Source organism: Macaca mulatta, chromosome 15, assembly GCF_049350105.2.
Source record: "Macaca mulatta isolate MMU2019108-1 chromosome 15, T2T-MMU8v2.0, whole genome shotgun sequence".
NCBI lineage: Eukaryota > Metazoa > Chordata > Mammalia > Primates > Cercopithecidae > Macaca > Macaca mulatta.
In genome coordinates, this window is record NC_133420.1 from 21,288,103 (window position 1) to 21,309,561 (window position 21,459).

The 21,459-nt window shown below is 43.9% G+C and overlaps 1 protein-coding gene, 1 long non-coding RNA gene and 1 other non-coding gene across 13 annotated transcripts in view; 1 reads left to right on the forward strand and 2 right to left on the reverse strand.

Annotated features, from left to right (window-relative positions):
• Positions 1–21,459, reverse strand: part of MVB12B (multivesicular body subunit 12B) — a 181,442-nt gene that overhangs the window by 62,308 nt on the left and 97,675 nt on the right. Inside the window, exon 9 of one of the 11 annotated variants that reach the window (XM_077967971.1) lies at positions 17,718–21,449. The exons of the other annotated variants lie outside the window; for them this stretch is intronic. Within the exon in view, the coding sequence (XP_077824097.1) occupies positions 21,271–21,449 (179 nt within the window). The 3' untranslated portion in view covers positions 17,718–21,270. Of the gene's footprint in view, positions 1–17,717; positions 21,450–21,459 lie in introns of those variants that run through there. 11 annotated transcript variants of the gene reach the window in all.
• LOC144335116 (uncharacterized) lies at positions 10,458–12,768 on the forward strand. Its single transcript, XR_013405562.1, has 2 exons — positions 10,458–11,414; positions 12,042–12,768. It is a non-coding gene; the product is annotated as an uncharacterized LOC144335116 (long non-coding RNA).
• LOC114672902 (small nucleolar RNA SNORD116) lies at positions 17,700–17,793 on the reverse strand. The gene has a single exon (XR_003723431.2). It is a non-coding gene; the product is annotated as a small nucleolar RNA SNORD116 (small nucleolar RNA).

Here is a 21,459-nt window from a genome sequence, read left to right on the forward strand (position 1 = left end):
AAAAAATAAAGGTACTAGAATATACCAGAAAACTGAGAAGGCTTTTCTAAAATGTGATGGCAAAGATACAAAACATAAAGGAAACGTGAAATGAAAGTAAAAGCAGAAACTGGAAACAAGCAGTAGTAATGTGAGAGCAAAAGAAGGCCTTGTTGCGTGAGGAGCTCCTGCAACTCCACAAACAGAAGTAAGACTGCAACGGAAGAGACACTGCGGACAGACAGGCAAAGGTCTCAAGGAACACAAGTGGCTCAACACAGGTACCCTTAGCAGTAATCAAAGAAATGTAAATTAACAAGAAAATACCCTCTCACCTTCCAAACTGACAAAATTTTTTTTAGAAAAATTGCCAGTTAGCAAGTCTTTTGTGGAAACACCAAACAAGACAAATCTCTTTCATATATGCAGAAGTGTAAACAAATTCAACCGTTACGGGGGACAATTTGTCATCATATGTCAAAATATTTAAAAATGTGTTTATCTATATATTTATCTAAAGGAATGTTCTCCGAAGTAGAACTTTTAGAAATGAAGATAATGTAAAAACCCAGCCACTGAGGACTGGCTAGGTAAAGTACATTGTATCCATAAGAGGGAGGATGATACAACCATTAATCCCAGCCTGAGGACCACCTGACCTAATGACAAGGGACGAGGTGCATGACCAGGTCTCAAAGCAGAACGGACACTCGGAGTGTTAGAAAGGAACAAATTCCTGATACATGCAACAACGTGGAAGACTCTCAAAAATTTTATGCTTAGAGACACACAAAGCTACATATTGTATGATTCCATGTATATGACAGCATTGGGCAGGCAAGTGACTGCCAGGGACTGGTGAGAGGGAGGGAACCACTGGAAACGGAGGCGAGTGAACTTGCGGGACTCATGGCTATATTCTGTATCTTGTTTCTGGAGGTGGCTGTCATGTAATTTGACATTTGTCAAAAGTCACTGAAATGTGCATATAAAAAGCTTGGATTTTTATTACATGTAAATATATCTCGATAAACCTGACTTAAAAAGAACCCGGAATAGACAATTAGGTAGACATATACTTTTACATGTAAATATATGGCATAGAAAAAGTGTTAAAAGGACATACACTGAAATACTGTTGCTCTGGGTAATGGGGTTGTAAGTGATATTTATTTTCTTTCCAACGTTTTCACACATTTTGTAACTTTTCTACAATGAACATGTAACTTTCATCATTCAGGTAAGAAAAGGTTTGTGTCTGTTTTTTTAGTTTTTAAAAGCGGAAGAAATATCAGTGAACTGTTTGGTCTAGGAACAAACTTTTTACTAGGTTCTTACAGGAAATGACGGGCGGGTCATGCTCAGTTGGAACCTCAGTCCCTCCTGCCCTGAGGCAAAACCTCTCAGGACACCTCTTCCAGCCCCTGCAGGGTGCCTGGCCCTCAAAGAGTGTTCACAGGATTGGTGGAAGGGTAGAGGGACAGGAGGTCCACCCTGTCCAACAGCTTCATTTTGCAGCTAGGCATACTGAGTTCCAGAGAAAGGAATCACGGTCCCATGTTTGGAAACGGTCAAAATGGGGCTTAAAGCCCAGAGAGCAGTGCTGCTTCCACTGTGCTGGAATACCCATCAAAATCCCTGAGCTCTCCTCAACACCCCAGGACGACGCAAGCTCTTGATGGGTTGAAGATAAAAGTCTGCACAGGGAAAAGCTACAGGCACTATCGGCCAGGGTTTTCTAGACTCTAGGAAGGTGTCTGATGTCTCAGATTCACTGATTTTTTTTTTCCAGTATAATTACTGACTTTATATTTTTATAGCAAACACTCACTTGTTAAACTCAAAATAGCTTCCTCCAGTGGGTAGTGTCACCATCCCCGAGTTTGTGTTCCCACTTGCCTGTAAGAGTATGACCATCTGCCCACTGCCATGTGAAAGGCACGCTGGGGGAAGAGGATACATTTCTGCCCCACTCATGTTGGCAGCTGTACGCCTTGCCACTATGGCCAGAAGCTTTAAGAGCCACTGAGTGTTTCTTCCACGTCTCACTCTTCCCTCTACTATAAAAATAGCAAGTTACAGACGGGAGCTGCTCTTTCAGCCTGGGTCCCAGAGAGCAAAGACACGGTGATACATGTCACTCAAGTTCCAAGTTCCATGTTACAAAATGGTGATACTGTAAGCCACTGTGATCTGGAGGGGTGTTTGTTACTGGCATGATAACTGAGCAAAGACTGATCAATACACTGACTTTAGTCCCATTCTGAACAATGATATCCACTGACAAGATATTATGAATGATATTTTTTAAAAGGCCATCCATGCCTACTCTAAAATCCACCCCACCATGAGTACATGGCTTTGGGAAGCATGCGTCAGTCTGAGGGAGGAAGTAGATAGAACCCCAGAAGATACAAAGAACCAGTTCTGATGGGAGGAGCCTCTAGGGCCCTGTGGATAAAATTCAGAAAGGTCTGATTTTCCCCTGAAGAACTGTAAGCTGCATCATCAATTTCATTATTCACTATGCTCATGTGTGTTACTGCTTTAAAAGTACACATCAATTGTAAGACAGATCCAAAATTCAGAATTGGGAAAGTACATAGGGACAGTACATCTCGGATTCAAGGGATACAGGGAAGCATGAAAAAATCAAAGTCAAGGAGATGATTATGGGCTAGCTATTTCTCTAAGCAGTTAGCTTCATTATTAAACCCAGCAGCTACTAATTCTTAAAGCAAAACCCACCCTGACCACCTAAATATAAAAGGTCCTTGCTGACTCTACTATCTAATTTAGATATTCTGCGTAACAGGTACCATTCAACTATCTAGAACTTTCAGTCAGCTACATCATGCTCTAATTATTAATGGTCCACTTGTTTGGCTCAGGTATATCACATTTGCATATGCAAATCACACCTAAATATTCTGCACTATTAATGTTATCACTAATTACATAATAATAGTTACCAATTTCCACATGGATCAAACTTACAGTTTTGTAGCTATTAGGGAAATTGTGCTTTGTAATTAAGATAATCCTCATTTCCAGATGCTAATTAACTATATAATAATTAGTCCCATTCACTAATGCAAATTACGGATTTTCATCTTTATTGATAAAGGAGTGGCTTCTTATCGGTTAAGAAACGATAGCCCCAGAAATCTTGCAGAGAAATACCTTTCCTCCTCTAAAGGTTAAAAGGTAAATCCATTTTTATCAGTCTCATTTGCGAATGCAAATTAGGTCTGATTAATCAAGTCAAAGATAAATGTGCTAGTCTTGCTTTAGGACAGAATGTATCGCTTACTGAGTTCATCTCTTTTCCCCTTATAAAGTACACAGATAAACAGGGTTCACCCAACAGAAGTCTTCCTAGTGAGAGTAAATTCATCGACGGTCAGATGAAAGCTCTGAGATACGCGCCTCTCTCTATTACGCTCCCTTTTGTTTTGCCTTCAAGCCTCACAGAGGAATCTGGAAATAGCTGTGTCTTAATGGTTCAGCCACAATGGGAATGAGTGAGAGGGTTTTGTGAGTAAATACAGAGGAAAAAGGGATAGCCACATTTGCTTGGATTATTAAGTTTTCTGTGCTCCAAACAGAATACAAACTGGCACCTCCCATCGTGACTAATGAGGGCTGCATCGGGAGAACAGAAGGGCTGACAGCCAGCGAGGCCTAGTTGGCAGGCCCCAGCCCAGGCCCCGCCGCATTCATCATCCGCTAAACCAATCCACCAATTCCGCACCACCATTTGTCATTAATTATGCTAATCAGCACACCATTACTCTCTGATGACACTGTAGCTGTTATTAGCTAGTTATGGCTTTTCAAAAGCACAACTTATTGTGCATGCACGGGCTGTGCCTGCATTAGCCTACAGGGAAGAAATGTCCAATTATGAAAAGAAGAAATTTGCTATTATCTTTTTATAACAAACCAATTTAGTAATTAGAAAAGTCTCTGAACTCACGGGTTCTTTTTTTTCCTCCCTTAAAATAATTGAAACCAAAAAAAGTGTACTTTTCAATATTTCTCTGAAAGAGGGAAATACCAAAACAGAGATTTTTTTGCTACGCATTTAAAAGTGGGGCCTGGGGAACAACTGTGCGTGTGTGTGAGGGGCTCGCGGAGGTTCCTGTTGGGCTTTTTTTTCTTTCTGATTTGGAATTAGCAGGACTACTTTATTATGTATATTTCAGCTACGACGAATGCCTGAAAGATGAAAGCACGCCCATGTGACCTTTTACAGTTCACTCATGGCAGAGGGAAGCTGTTCCACATAACGATGCCAGACTGTGCACACCTTACCTGGCAGATGCTTCCACGGGAAGTTCAGCAACAGCCTCCTTTAACCCCTCATAGGCCCCAGTGCCACCGCCACGGCTGTCAATGCCTCTCAAATGACCTTGGAGGGGTACTTCGGCCTAGTTAGCACATGTCCTTTGCACAGTTTGGGGGAGGAAAAAGGACTGTACTCAGGCTGGCCGAAGAATGGATGCTCTGGAGTCAGCAGCCAGACCCCATTACAGGAGGCCCCTTTCTGAAACACAAGGCTCCATCCAGCAAGGGGCTGGTGCTGACCCTGGAGTGTCTGCAGGACTAACCCTCAGGCATCTGTCCAAACCAGGCATTAATTCCAAGTTGTTGTGTTCAGGCTGGGAGTCTTTACCACTAGTTTTAGAAGCTTAGTCTGTATTAAGAGCTCATTAATATCATCAGAGTAAATGGGCCTATTAAAACATCTTTAAGCAATATCTGAACATAAATCTCCCTAAACTATATTTAATGACTGTACTTAAGATACATTATATGCAAGTCTTAATGAGACATTAGATAGCATTTTGAAGATTAAAATTAGAGAATCCATATAAAGTCTGTCCACTTAATGTAGCCTTAAGCTATACTGATGAAAGCATTACTACCAAATTATTACTGCATTAGAACAAATATTTTTAATCATCTCTGATTTATGCATTCTCTTTTTCATATAGTTTTCATTTTCACAAAAATACATTTTGAGTTTACAGAAGAGGGTATGTGAAAGGTTTCAAGTTTCTGAAGTTCTGGAGGTAAAGTGAATACAGAATTGAGTTGGTACTGTACATGTGAGCGTGCGCTAGGCTCGGAGTCACATTTCTTCATGTTCGGTTTAATTAGTCATTCTAGTACTATTAGGAGCCAAATATATTACCTTACTGTGAAATGTCCTTCAAGACCAGAATAGATACAAAATAGAGTTAACCAAAAATATTCTGAAGACCAGAATATAGTACAATGTACACGGTACTGTGCGGCACTGGCAGTGCTAACATCTGGGTTTCTAACAGAATCTGTGTTTCAGGTCCCTGTGGAGACCCCAGACTCCCAGAGGGCAACTCTCACCCTGTGCCCAGTGCCCCCACCCCCAGCGGACCCTGCGCTCCCTGCCCAGCGCCCCCACCCCCAGCGGACCCTGTGAGCTCCCTGCCCAGCGCTCTCAGAGCTCCCAGGTCTGCTACTTTCTGTGGCTTGTCTTTGTTTCCCCAGAGCCTGCTCAGAGGCATCAATGCAGGCCTGCTTCCACTCCAGGGCCCCCTGTATGAAGAGCAATCAGTGTTGCTGGTAGAAGTATATTTAAAAAAGTCTGATTCCCCCAGGGCCAAGGGAATCGAACCCTTTAAACAGATCCAAATCCTCCTCAAGTCTGTTCAAACAAAGATGCGTTCTCAAGCCTGTGGAATGGCTGATGAGGGGGACCAGAAGTATCGGGAGCAAGCAGATGGACCCTGTAGCAATCGAGTGAGTATCATACATGGGATTCGACTCTCCTTAAAATAGAAAGATATGTCCCAAGTCTACACAAGTCCTGATAAGACTTAATACATGATGGGCGCTTTTGTAGACAGGTGAACCTTCAGACTGTATACATAGAAATATTTTTATATAGATTTATTGCTATATTTAAAATACCGCACATCCAAACAGGATTTCTGATGCAACAGAGAGCTTTCTCCCCCGACCCCTACCCCGCTGTGCTCTGGGAAGAGGTCCTCCCAAAGGAAGGAAACTGCATCCACTCCTGCATCAAGGTGACAGCCCCTCAGTCCCATTTTGGAGTGAGTCGGCTGAGTACTTCACATCCCACTAGTAGCTGAGCCATAGAGAGAGTGTTATCTGAGAACCTGGACGAGGATCAGCCTACACAAATGTTACCTAGGGGCACACACCACCTGGACTTGGATCCGACACCAACACAAGGGCCTTGGTGATAAACAGACACTTTGGAAAATGTTAGAGATGAATTCTCATTGACGCCTTTTGGACTTTTTTTTGGGATACTTTACACTAAAGTGTAACCACCTTTTAGAAATGCTATTCAATTATGAAAGACTTTTGGGATTATGTAAATCAAGACAAGTCAACCAGTGACACCTCTCTTAATAGAATGAGATTATCTGGGTTTTTCCGTCTTCAAAGGAGAAAGTAGCACAACTTAAACACGCCGGTCATTAAAAGAAGGCTCCTCCCTTAGCATGTAAAATCTGTAGCTACAAGCCTATTTCCATTTGCTTTTCCCAGATATTCTCTCCTCAAAAGGAACTACTTCATAATATAATTTTGCATTTTTAACTGTATGAATTACGCATTCTTCATAAATAACAGCTATGTTCTATACACAGGAGTTCCTTTTTATTAGGGACACAGTAATGAACAATGAGCAATGTGTTCTATTATTCTTTGTCAAATCACAAAATGCTACATTAGAATAACTGTGCTGGTCAATGTAATATAGATTAAATTCAACTTCTGTGGAAAAACCACTGTAAAACAGCATGATAAGAAGGCTATAAAAAATTTAATTTTACTCCAAACTCCATCACAAAAAAAATGGTGTGAAAAGTAATTTTGCATAATCAGTACACGCCATCTGGAACAATTAACTGATTTCTATAGAACTATGAGGATCAGTCATATCTGCTTATTAAAGATCAGAAATTATACAAGTAATAAATCCTTGAAAAAACTAAGCGTACTCCCGCCTGTCAACGCTATTTTAACTTCAAATACTGAAGAACGCCTGATAAGGCTGAAAAGAAGAGATTAATATATGCAAATTACATCCAGCATTTAAAATCCCCACAACTGTCTCCGGTTTTCTGTCCCTTATTGCTGCCTTTATGTTTTATTCATACACCAACTCACCTGTCACTTCATAAGCTATAATATTATGGGGGTATTATTAAACAGCATAAAGCCGTGCTTTAATTGGAAAGCTTCATTGCATTTTCCAATTATTTGGAGTAAATTAAAAGCAGATGCACATAGTTTAATAAGGAGTCTAATATCAGTTCCGGGAAATCAAAATTCATTGTCATTACTATGCCGTGATAGTTTTGCAAACTGTACTCAATTTCAGAGCTTTTCAAAAGAAAATCTGTCTATGCAATCTGTTAATTGTCATTCGGTTAATAACTGTTTAAATATCCGAACTACATAGCAGCTTCCTATTAAAAAAAATTAAACTATGGAGTTTATGCAAGCAAACAAATACAGCATGCCACTCCTGGGCTGGGCTGGACTTTTCAGACTTGCTTGTTCACCCTAAAACAATGGGAAGGCTCGAGAAACTCACTCACACGGCAGCTCGGCCCCAGAGCTGGAGGACAAAGAACAGCAATTTTGTACTTCTACAAGCACCAGAGGTTACAGTACCATAAGACAGCTCTCGGTGGAAGGGCAGAAGCCATGTTATAAATTGTATTTTCAGAGGTCTGCTCTGCTCAGCAAAAAAATAAGCTTCCAAAGTTTTAATTGGTCCATCTAAAATAAATCCATTTAATGAGTAAATTAACTGATGCGGGACACAAACATGGAAAAAATTAAAGAAAGCAAATGTTGTGAGCAGTTTGTTTTTAAAAAATTGACCCCTGAAGGGCTATTCCCTTACTAGTTCATGACCCATGAGTGGAGTGCCCCTTAGGCTCTCCAGGGGCCACCTACTGTGCCCACAAGCGGATTGGACTGCCAGACAAAGGACTATATGCTGAGCCACTACAGATTTAAAGAACCAGACCTTAAAGGTTCCTCTTCATAAGGAATCTTGCCCACAGATGTAGTTACAGTTCCACAGCTACGAGTTGCATATCCATACACATACACGTAGCTGAAGCATTTACACATGAACAGGCATTTACAAATGAAGAGGCATAGGTATACTCAAACTAGTACACGTAACCTTTTCACTTTTATACTAAGTGGCAGACTTTTTCAAATCCTATGTGTGTAAATTATAATAGGACAAGCAGTAATTGACTTTGAAACTCCACCCACTGCGAGGGCTACAATTAATCTGTTTTTAGCATAAGAACTGCTGCTCTGCAAAGTTCATAACTTGTAGGTTCTTTTTCCCAATCCAATTAAAACCGAACAGTGTTCCTAAAAGGTGGCTGCACAGAATTTACTCTTCAGTTCCCATTTTTCCCATTTCAAAGGGCGTATCTGCTAACATCCCAATCATCAAAGGGCAAGCCCCTCCAGACCAGAAAGGACACCAAACGTCTGAACACAAGACAGCCTCCTGGCAAAATAACCAGAAACTATGCTCAAAGATGAAGATAAAAGCAATTCTTGTGCAGTGATCCAAAAAACAGCATCTCTTTTTTTCCCCAAAATTACCTGTTTTAATAAAGTAGACATACTGTGCCAACTGAACCATTTAATTATCTGCAAAAATGATGAATCAAAACAATAGTTTGCAAAAATAAATGACTAACCTCTGATTAAAATGTCTGTCCTCATTAAATCCAAAGAAAAGGTATGATATCTTTTTAGAAAATGTAGCCTGAAGAAAGCAGCAGTCCCCCAGCATCTACAGCCATACTCTTTATGGTGGCAGTGACCTGCCATGAGACGGGACATCTGAGGATGTTATGTAATCTACTCTCTCCAACCCTGAGAAAAGACGGTGTGCCCCTGTGGCCTTCGAGCCTCTGGGGGCCGCTGGCCTGGCAGCAAGTGAGCTTGGGGACAGGGGACTTCCAGATGATGTGCTCAGTGGGTGGTGTGATTCTAGAGCAAGGAAAGAAACTTTTTTTTTTTTTTTTGCTAAAATAAGAGGTTCTGGGCGGAGAGTGGTTGGAAAGGAAGGAGCCAAGGCCAAAGAGAAAGAAAAAGAAAGGGAAAGAAGGAAAATAATTTAAAGGGTTGAGTGCCGATATTATCCCTCTCAAACCAGAGCTGACTTGATGAAAAGGAACACGGAAAATTGAGGCTGATTTAAATGTTGAGTTCTCTCTTTAAAATCATTTTACCCAGTAGCAAGATAACATCTCCAGCAATTACAAATTTCTGAACCAGAAGGGACGGTTTGCCTTCTATTACGCCAAAGGTTCCCTGAGCCATGCCGGGTCCCACCATGCATGAGCTCCCTTTGTCAGCTGCACCCTCTCCATCCCCGGCTGGACTTTTAGGTGGGGTCACACTGCAGGGTGAATGAGACCAGTGCTTTCTGATATAATAGGCAGCAATTCCCTGGAATAACAGTATGGCAGTTATAGCAGCTTCTGTTTCTGGAGTGCCCACTTGGTACTAGGCCCTAGGTATTTCATGTACATTATTTCTAATCCTCAAATTCAGAAGAGAAAATACAATTCAAAATTTCAAAAAAAAGAAAACAGACTGAAATGTTCTATAAACTGTCTAAAGTAATGTAGCTGGAAAGGGTGGGAAACAAAAGGGTGAACTGGTTCTAAGACCCAGGTCCTCTCAGAATTAATGAAACATCAAGTGTCATGCAACGTCTCCTGTACGCCAGGCCCTGGGATGGGCATCAGGCACACACCAGTGAAGGAGACGTCATCATCCCACCCTCCAGAACAAACCCTGAACTCCACATGATGACCAGAGGTGGATCTCCTTTCTTAGAACTTGGAAACCAAGCAGATGGCCAGAGTTTTACAAGAAGCATAAATAGCCAAGGGGTTTCCCGGCCAAAGAAGTTACGTCTTGGGCCTACAAAAGGCACAACCACCTTTGGCAAAATAGGGGTGAGTGAGGGCCGTGTAATTCATGAGCCAAGCACCTTCTCACAGGAGTGAAACTGGCGTTTTGCTACGCAGGGCATATTTCAGGTAAACACACAGTCGATGAAACATAAAGACGGGTGCGTTTATTGCCTCTAGGTAGCAAGCGATTAAGGACTTCTAAGTGTGTCACCAGAAGCAATGCTTAGGGCCACCGAGGCAAGCTTTACTCTCTCATTCAAAATTATGGATGTTGCCTCGCCAGTGGATCATGAGATCGTTCATGCTATAAAACAAGTCAGGCGTAAGGAACTGCTCTCTAACAAAGGATCTCAACCTTGGAGGAGAGTGCTGCATCATTCATTGTCTTAGAGACAATTGTAAGACAAATCTGGGGAATCAGGAGCCTCATTCTCTGGGATAGGTGATAAATATATTCCATCCAAACTCCAGGCTGCAGGACTAAAGATTTTTTTTTTTTTTTTAAAACATAAATGCATTTAGGACCATCACTGGCCATTAATAAAGAGGGAAAAAGCAATTCAGTATTCGGGGCACAAACACCAACTGTGTGACAGGGGATGGATGCAGGTACTCCGTCCAAACAAGACAGGTGGCTTCGCTGTTCTAAGAAAGATCAGAATTTCTTTTGTCCTAATGTCAACAGTTACATGCATTTGTTCTGACACAAAACGGGGACCCTCATACTGTGTAAGAGTTGAAAGATAAATCTCATCACCAAAGCTTGTGCGACTGTCCAGCTGCTCCCCAAGTTCTGGCACCGCCTGTGTCCGTCCTTAGCAGGCCATCGAGAGTTTAAATACCCCAACCCAGAATCCAGTGCCCTGCCACTATTGTCCTAACTCAGAGATGCTTGAGCAAGGGAGCTCGGCAACGCTGGAAGCTGGAGGACACAGAGGGCTGGAAGCAGGCAGGAGTGGAAGCTGGGGCTGGGACTGACTGGCTCACAGGTGAGGGTTATTCTGGAGCACTCACAGGGAAAGCTCACAGGCTGTACTGGCTCAGTAACCTTGGGCTCGGGTTTAGGAGAGGATGGCTTTTAGGAGGCCTAATCTAGAGAACGATGCTTGCAAGCAGGAAAGGCAGGGCAGCACACAGGTGACTACGAGTTCAAACTAGAGCTCTGCCCATGGGCAGGGTGCGGAGACTCACGGAACAGGAGAGCTAGAGTAGGGGAGAAGAAAACTCGGGGTTCAGGCCCAGTAAGTGAAACGATGGGCTTGGGCTGCCCACCATCACTATAGGCTAAGAGAAGGCCATCACGTACAGACATCCCAGTGCGCAGGGTTCCCCCAGACATAGGTTTACAGCAGCAAGGCCAGTGCAGCCCCCACTATGAAGGCAGAGGTTCTTTGAGGTACCTGGTATATCCCCTTTCCTGGCTGGGAAAGGATCTGAGAAGGGGTTGGGAGGGCAGGGCTGTGGATACCAACAATCACAGCAGTACATCAATAGCACTTTCTGTGTCCCAGGCATGGTTCTAAGCCTCACCATAAGTCACCATCACCCCCATTTTACAGGTAAGGAGACAAAGGCACAGAAGGGTTCAGTTCCTTGCCCAAGGTCACTTAACTTTAAGTAAAGAGACCCTGCCCTCCCCACCTTCACCGTTTTGCCCAACAAGAGTGATGGGAGCCACACCCCCTATTCCTTTTGTCCTTTGGATCCGGCACTGCCATCAGCCAAGTGTCAAAGGCCTCACTCTGATGAGGTCCCAGAGATGATCATCCAGGGGCCCAGGTGAGAGTGTAAACAGTGCTGAGGCCCAGTACACTAAGTGAGTCCTAGCACGATTCACGCCAGGTCTGTGTGCCATTTCCAACCTTCAGTTTGATGAGGGGAGGGAAATGGTCACACGCAACCTGCACTAAAGAAGCATCCTCGGTACCGTGGTTTCGAGCTCAGTGTCTGCAGTCAAAGAGACCTGGGTCTGAATCTCAAGCCCTGCCATGTATCACGGTTGTAACTTTGAGCTGATCACAAGCTCTCAAGACCTCAGTTTCCCCATCTGTAAAATGTTTTCTTGGTAAGGATTTGTTGGGATTAAGTAACACAATGCATGGCAAGTGCATATGACACACCTTACGCAGGGTAAGTAAGAGGAAGCCTGGGTATTATTCAGTAAATTCATTTAATTAATTCAATCCATTTTAATAAAGCAAAAACTACTTTAGCTCCCTAAATGTGTTTCAATGAAAGAAGCTGCCTTCATCATTCTCCCCTCTCAGCTGACAGTTTACTATTTTGAGAGAGACAGAGGTAGAGAAAGAAACGAAAGGCTAATTTGGTATAAGCTGCCTCTAGGCAGGAGTGTCTGGTCACCACCCTACTTCCTTCACTCCAGATTAAACCTCTGAAGTAGTGTTAAGAGCAGGTGACGGGCTGGGCTCAAGGGGTTCCCTTTGTCTTCAGCATTTCTCTGGCCAGGTCTACAATTGTGCTGTCTCTAAGGAAGGGAATTATCAGGGGCACATGGGCGCATATTTCTGCTGAAAAACTAGACAAAGAAGATAAACATACAGGGAGAAAGGTGTCAGAAAGTTGGTTTTTCCGTGTTCGTGTGTTTAGGAACGTTACAGTCAAGGCAGCGTTCGGACAGAATGCCTGTGAAGTCCAGGGCCAGTAAATGCACATTTGCTGGCCACTGTGAGGCCTGGGGCATCTCGGGCTGCGGAACATACAAGGCTCCTTCCCACACAGCTTTAAGTCCCGGGAGGTGGGCACTACCACCTCCACCTTCGGCACCAGACAATGCCTGGTGCACAGGAAGCGTCCTATAAGAATGAGCCGACTATTGCGATGTTCAAATGATCAATGTTGTTACTGCAATTGCTGATACGGAGAGACGTGGAATTTAGATCCAGAAAGGCTGGGTGCTCTGCTGGCCTCACTCAGCCAGTAGGTGGGAGAGACAGGCCTGCATCCAGCTGTTTGGGCTCCCGCCCTGCTTCATCCAGCTGCCCTCGGCTGCCTCGACCACAGATTTAAGCCTTTTCCAAGTTAAGAAGGGGATGTGGCCCATTAAACCCGTGCTGCCTAAGCTCTGCCATGCTTAAAAACCAAAAAGAGAAGGAAAGCACAGTGGGAAGGTGGCTGCCTATTTAAGAGCACTGAAGTATCTGTCACCTAGTAATATTTTTATTTTTCATGATGACTTAACTGGAAAAAGTCTTAACTTCTTCCTACCCATGGGGCACAGGAAAAGCAGAAATGAAAGCCTAGAGCAGAAATCAGCCCCCCAGGCACTTTTCCTCCAAAAAACCAAAGGTACCTTGGAAGATTTTATAGAAGTCACAGCCTCACGCTGCCTAGCACTTCTCTCCTTCCTGCCCCCAAGCCATCATTCTGTCACCTTCTTGAGAAAGGGATCATGGGCTGCTTGCCACGGAAAATAGCCCACTTCTAAGTGGTGATGCGTGACAGAATGTCTCGGCTTCCAGGGGGTACTGAGCTGAGCCATGCCAGAGAGCCTTTTATTGCAAGTTTCTCTGGACTGAGGAAGAAATTTCCTCTGAGCACTCTGAGAAGTAATCTTATAGATCAAAATTATACAAGGGAGCACACGGCTAAGAAGATGAAGTCCTTGCTGGACCCAAGCCAGCGTGTCCCATGTGATAATTCTCAACAAATCTTTGGGCTCTTTCTTGGATCACATCCCCACAGGGGAGGTCAATATGGAGAGAAGTGACATTCCTACACTGCTTCCTGGTTTATAAAATGTTCTTACATACCCTAGATCTTCACAACAATCCAGGAAGGAAACGGGCATTACTGCATTGTTTTAAAGGTATGAATACTAGCATTGCCCAAAGTAGCATTGTGCAGGGTCCTTGTACAGCTCTAGGGGATGCTATTCACATATTCTGTGCAGTGTACAACCTTGGCAACTGCTCACAGCAGCACTGTATGATGGCTAGTACGTGTCAGAGTCAAGATTCTGACCCTGTGCTTCCAACCCCAAATGCCCTGTCAGTTCAGCAGGCTTGCCCTCAGGAGCACAGGACAGGGCAGCTCTCGGTGACTGATGAGTGAATGGAGTGAACAATCTTGCTCTTGTCTTTGCCTTTGTTTACTATAACCTCCTCAATTAAAAAAAAAAAAAAAAGAGAGAGAGGAGCCTCTACCCTCTCTAAATATGGTCTCTGCCCTCTCAAGGTGCTCACAGGTGAAAACTCTCCAACACAGAGTAGTGTGGGGTAAACCAGGAGACAGCGTCAGTAGCGGGAGGGGAATCAGAAAAGCCTGGTGGAGAAGCAGCTTGGGAACCGCCTTCAGAGCCAGAGCCAGGGACAGAGAGAAGTGAAGGTGGTGAAATCTGAGTTGCTGGAGTGGCAGGCAGGGCAAGCATAGCGCAAGACAAAGGCAAGGAGGACACAGGGAGCGACCCAGGCTGGTGGGACACGAGTGGGGCTGGTTGTCCACAGCCCCAACACCAGGCAGGTGAGGTCTGAGGTCTGAATGAATGCAGTCAGGCTGTGGCAGGGCACAAAGGTGTGATCTGAGGAGCAAGGGGCCCAAGGAGGTCTTTGGAGAGATGAGTCGGCTACCTGAACAACCGGGCTGAGGCTATAGAAAAGCCTGGTCAAGGAAGACAGTCAAGTAAGGGCTGGGCACCAAAGCCTGATACCTGCCAGGCTGCAGCCCAGAAGGCCCAGGGCCAGCCCCATAAGTGAGAATGCAGGCGTGCGAAGAGAGGACCACGCTTAACACTCAGCTCCAGAGGACCTGCTGGGGAGCTGATCCTGACCACGGACTTCACCTGGAATAAGATGACCCAGAGCCCAGCTCAGCGTTCTCAGGGTCTGTCTCTCTGTGAAGTCCTAGAGGAGGCACTCGCACTACAGAAAACCTCCAGGAGGCAGGAGTTCCCCAAGTGCCCTGTGTGTCTGCCTGCACACGCTGTTCATTAACTTCAGTGACACAGCCACCATGGTGGATGTAGAAAAGCACATCCAATTAGCCAGGCCTACATGAATATTTGCACTCTTAAATCTTTTGCATTTCGAAAGGGTTAAAGCTTATTATTAGCATATAATTTACAGTCCTTTCTCCCAGGAAAGGAATAATGCACAGTAAATGCCACATTCATTTTAATAATACATGTTACAGTCTGTGCCCAACATCTGCACAAAGGTAAAGGAGACAGATTTTTTTGACATGTCCCACTCTGCCATCTAAACACAGGCTTTTTGTTTCTTAAGTGACGGAAGGTTTAATCAAGAAAGCAGGCAATTCATCAATCGAAACAAGGCAGCGTGCGTGCGCCTGACAGCACACACATGGTTGTGTACAGAGCAAACCTGGCCACCTGTCAGCCGCACCTTTTACATCAGGATATACAAATACACCATGTGATCAATTCCCCATCCGTTCCCATTCATTTCTTCTTTTTCTTATTCTATTTTTCTTTATACTTGATTTTGTTGTCAGTCAGGGCAAGAGGAGATGGATAGATAAGGGTTCTTATAGGGGATGATAAAAATGGTTCTTATAGGTGATGATAAAAATGTATCTGCCTTTAAAATGACTTCTTTCCTCCTTGGTTCAAGCACAATTATTATAAATACCTTTTCACTTCATTCGGGAATTTTCCCATATGCTATTATCAGTGGCTGTGCCAAACGGATGTTCCTGTCTCAGATCCTGGCCCACCTTCCCATACGCTCACCCACTACCAATTGAGCCAGTTGTCGGGGTTTATGAAAATCCTCTGTGGCGTGAAGAACCTCAGGGAAGCCGGGGTCGGAAATGCAATGCCACCCCGAGCCACGAGAACATATCCACTGAAAGGCCACAGGGACACCTGTGAAAGCAGAGGCTAACACTACTCAGGGGCTTGCACCAGAAGACAGCGGCCCTTTCCCTCCTTGCTGGTTATCAGGAGCACGCTCACTCAGCCCACACCCTCACCCTAGCACAGGGAAAAGGAGAACCACAGGCACACCCAGAATGTGGATGCAAATTCTGCAGCATCAAACCATGAACATTACAACATGCCAAACAGTTGTGTCAGCACACCTGACACAGGAGAGAACAGTGCTTCTCAAGTACCCTATTGTTTTGAGTCTTTTACCCTTCCTTTTCCCAACCCTGCAGTGCTTTCTGATCATTAAAGTATTAAATTTATTCTCAATTTTCCGGGTGAGTTTTTTTTTTTTTTTCCTAATTGAGAGACAGAAATCATGTAATCACTGCAAATGAAAGGAAAATATGTTTGGAATTGTTTGGTATGCTGTAGATGAGTTTTTAAATGATCACATTGTAAGATACACATTTTTTTCATCATAAGATGAAAAGCTGGTGGCAGAAATTTTATCCAATTGGATGAAATATATAAATCATGAATTTCATAATACTGATAATTAAATGTCCATCTTCCAATTTAAATGAGGACTAGATTAAAACTGCATGGAGAAGGCTGATATTCAGAAATCATTAATTATTTTTAATTGCTTTGTGCTTTCCTACTCCAATGTCAGAGCTACATGGCTCACCCACGGTTCTGAGTTACAGATAAAATCCTCCTTCTCTCTGTACAAGGGGCCATGATCCAAACTGACGAGATGATGGACACTGACTTGACCACAACGACATCTTTCCTGGTGTCAAACATCCTGAAAGGGGGGCTGGTATTTTAAAAAGCGAACAGCTGTGGAGGGCAATAAGCTGGCTTTTCCAGTAATCAAAAAGAAAACTGAAAAAAAAAAATGCTGAAGGCAGAGTGGCCAATGCACCCCAGTCTGCCCGGACAGATCCAGGTTAAGGCTTCTGTCCTGGGACAATTGTGTGCCCCCTTCACTTTTATAGTCAGCCTAATGCTGATGGATAAATGAAGATGTCAGTGAGCCAATCTGTCTAGGTCCTAAAGAGGAAAGCAATCCTACCCCACAGCTCACCGCACTGTGTGGCTTTGCGGCGTTTCTGCATGGTGGCTCACCCTGCGTTCATGGGGTGTTTGAGATTTTTTGGTTTTATTATATGCCAGTTTTAATAGGTATTTGCTTAATTTTATTATGTCGTTTTCTTCAAGAGGGAAAAAATAAGCTTTCTTTGGTTAAAAACTGTGCACTCGGAGATAGAAATCAGATTATAACAACAAATACAACAAGAGAATAGTATGGTGTGGTTTCCCATCCTATGGTCCCCTGTATGTTAAGCAAAACCTGCCATAAGACAAAAAACCTTCCTAGGTTAGAAAAGCCGCACTGCGCTCTCCTTGGCGGCGCCTCTCCATACAGGAAGCCTCTGGTGCAGCAGGTTTGGGCAGCAGGTTGGGGAAGATCTGTCTTTCCTGACATTCCCCGAGGTCTCCAGCCCCATAAGGTGCCTGACGCCCACCACAAGAACATTTCTTAAGAAACATCTCACTCAACTTTCAGACATTTTAGGTTCATTTCAAACAAGTAGATGTCTGCCCAATACACGGAGATATATATATATATATATATATATATATATATATATATGCGCTATTCTTATCAAACTTACAGTTATAATTATTGAAAAGCAATTGCTATGTTGTTTACAGCATTTTATGGAGCCCTCCTTCCCTGCCTCCAGGTTATAAATATTTACATTTCTCTCATTCATGTCCAGCGTCCTCTGAGATTTCTACTAGTTTTAATATGTATCCGTAGGACTAACACTCATATGGCAATAATGTGGGAAAGTGCAGAAATAAAGAAATAAAGAAAACAAAAGCAGTCATTTTGGCAGCAGAGGTTTTTTTGCTCATTTTATTCAGTTTTCCAAGGAATGCATATGTGGGAGTCAGTGCTGACCCACGGGGCCCTGTTTATGAGGAAGGACAGCTCTTCGGGCTCAAGAGAATAGTTTAATTCTTCCAAAGCAACTAGCTTGTTTCTCTCTTATCCCTAAGGGACAGCCCTCTGCTTCAGAACCTAATCTAGATATCCCCTGCAAACAGCCACGCCCACTTTCTATCCTGTTTCCATTCACTTGTGTTTCCTCACTTCCGTTTCCATTTGGCCATATGTATTTCTGGAGCTACCTTAAATCCTTCTAGAATAGATGAAAGAGAAATGAATGAATGGGCAGACATCTAAACATATAAAAAATTCAAAGAAAAGAAAGGTAGGGTGGCACCATTTGGGACTAAAATAGAAGACTTTTCAGGAAAGATAAGATGTTCTTAAGAAAACTAACAGCCACTAAGAGTCCTGACCAGGAAATCCCAGGGTTGGGACTGGAGTAGAACTTAAGAGAAATCCACATGACCCGGAAGAGGTCTCTCCGAAGACATAAGATCTTAAAGGCATGCTCAAAAAACCAAAAGCACAAAGCTACAGGGGTCACACCAGTGAGACCAGCACCAGGAAAGCTACAGTCAGCAAGGTAAGAAACATCAAAAAAGATTGTTTTTAAATATTTTGTTTAGAGCAAGAAAGAGGATGCATAGCACCCATGGCTTAGGAGTGATGACCCTAACCGGGGTTGGCAAATGTTTTCTGTAAAGGGCCAGAGAGTAAATATTTAGGATGTGTGGGCCATCCGGTGTTGGCTGCACACAGCTAACTCTGCCATTGGAATGTGAAGCAGCTAAGGACCATTTGTCAAGGACTGGGCATGGCTGTGTTGCAATAAAACTTTATTTACAAACATTAAAGTTTTTCATATAATTTTCACATGTCCCTAAATATTACTCTTTTTATTTTTGTCCAACTATTTAAAAATATTAAAACCATCCTTGGCTTGCAGGTCATACAAAACAGGCTGTGGATGGGATTGGGCCATAGGCTTTAGTTTGCCAACCCTAATCCAGATGGATAACAGAGTGAGCCAAGCCAAGCGACCATCATTTTATCTTTTTAGGGAAAACCATCTTCAAACCCTACAGAGCGACACAGTGATGGGGAACGTGAAGAGCAAGGAAGGCAGGGAGGTGGCTGGAGCAGCCCACTGCTTGCCTGACCAGTCCACATCCAGAGGGACAGCAGGATGTAAAGGATGGTGCTGGAATTACAGACAGTGATCTCTGAGGAACTCGAGTGAAAAGGTGATTTCAGGGGACTGGATAACAGGGGAAAAAAAATCATATTTTCTAAAAGTGACAATAAGAAAATTATTGATCTGTGGTCTGGAAATGATCTGCAGTAAACTTTGAAAGCATATTATGAGTCAGAGGCGGCTCGTGAGCGCTCAGGAGAAAATGGTGATCCTGCAGGCCAGCAGGGTTTACCAAGAACATGACACGTTCACATCAGGTCTATATTTTTTCTTACTGTAAAAGCAACACATGCTATTATGGAAAATGAGTAACTGCAAAGAGGCCAAAAAAAGAGGAAAGTCCCAAGAAAATCACTATAAACACTTAGGCGTGGACCTTTCCAGACCTTTAGATGTATTTTTTGTTAATTTAAAAAAATTAATTAATTTTTTTAAGAGACAAGATCCATGTTCCCCAGGCAGGAGTGCACAGCTATTTCCAAAGGCCATCATAATAGCGCATTACAGCCTCGAACTCCTGGCCTCAAGGGATTTTCCCTCCTAAGTCTCCCGAGTAGCTGGGACTACAGGCATGTACCACCACTCCCAGCTTAGATGTAATTTTTAAAATGAGATCACACTGCACATTCTGACTTGTTACCTGTTTTTCTTTCCACTTAACAATATTCATATATATCTTTTAATCTAAGTCATCACTTCTGGATGGCTGAAAAGTTAAGGCTACTGTATGGTTGTTTTGTAATTTAAGCATTCGTCTTTGTTTGGGGCATTTAAGATCTATCCACCTCTCGCCCCTGTCTTGAAGTATTATTTTTGAGAAGTGGCAGTGCTTATCCTTGTGGATAAATCTTTTTGCACATCTGTATTTTCTAGGAGATACTGCTAGGACAAGTGTGAGGATGGATGCTGGCTTCGTGGCCGTTTGGATTAGGGTACAAGAGAGCAGAGCGCAGGCCACAAGTATCTCAGGATTTCAGGACTGAGTTAGAAAGAGCTCCTCATCCCACTTCTGTGGTCAAGAGAGAGATATGACTGGACTGTGTAGAACACCTGGCAGATTTTGGCCAGCAGAATGCGCAGTATCTCAAATCGCTGGGTGGATGTGAAAAAACAGGAAGACAGAGCCCATCTTAACGAGGAAGCATCTCACAGGGATGGGTGGGCTGGTAGGAGGTGGTGGTCCCAGACACCGCAGGCATTCAAGCAGCAAATCAGGATGGCTACCTGGCCCAGGGGTCTGGGAGGGTACTCCTGTGCAAGGCAGACAGGGGGCTAAATGCTTTCCTTCATCTCTTCCTTCCTTCCATGACCACATCACGAGCACTGCTGTGTGCCAGGGATGGGTCTACATATCGTCTCCACTGGTGTCTCTTGCAACTATGCGCCATGTCTCACCCTTAGCAGGCATGGTGGGAGCAACTGTCTTAGTGAAAGATACAGGAAAAGGGATCTACTAGCAGGTATACCACTGAGCGAACATTTAAAAGTTAATACACTTCAACAACCATACATACACGTTAAGTGTGGGCTGTTTTTCAAATTTCTAATTACACTGTTTTGAAATCTACTTCTCTTAGGAAGGGACGGAACACTAAGGGAGCAGTAATCGAATGTCTTCAGGAGGGACACAGGGCACGCCAGGAGTCTGCACCAAAGGCTCAGCTCCTGAAGTCTGCAGTGAACCTGTGCCAGGGCCAGTTCAGAGGCAGAACGGTTTGATGATTCATTTCATTATCAGCAGAACTCCAGCTATCAAGGCATCGGTACTGGGCAAGGGCTAGGGTCTGGGGCACACTTTGCCTTAACTGTTTTTGGAAGAAACCAGTGGAAACCCTAACTTCACAATACCAAACTGAGATAGGCCACTCGGTGCCAAATACCGTTCATATGGGGGTGAGGGGGGTGGTCTCTGCTCCCTCCTAGCCAGAACGACTCGCAGGCAGGCTGCCAGTGGGTGGGCGGGCAGGCTTCCCAGTTGCACCATAGTTGCCCAGTGCTGAGCTTGCAGGCCTTCTGGAGCCAGCAGGTCCTGCAGGGTATTTCTGGCAGCAACACAACGAAGCGGTCCTAGACCCTGGCAGAGCAATTTGGTGCTTGCAGCCGCTGAGGAGGCCTGAAACTGCCTGCTGCCGGGGGCTGCAGCCTCGACTACCTCTGTTTGGAAGATAAAATCCAATTGACTGCCACTTACATAAATGTAACAGGAAGTTTCTGAATGGCTTCCCCTGTGTCTTGAGGCTGTTACCTTGGTATTGCTAAACTAACAGCTGAAATGAACCCAGACAACACCTCATCAAAGCTGCGGGGCGAGGAAGCAGCGGTCCAGAGGCAGACAGCGGTGTTCCTGCCAAACCATAGGAGATTTCACTCCGTGGCTCTTTCCTGCAGAAACGCCAACAGCTGGGAAAGCCATCAGAGAACACAGGTAAAGTGGGTGTAGCCGAACGCTGTGGCTGGAAAAAGATTTGCGAGCTGCAGAAAA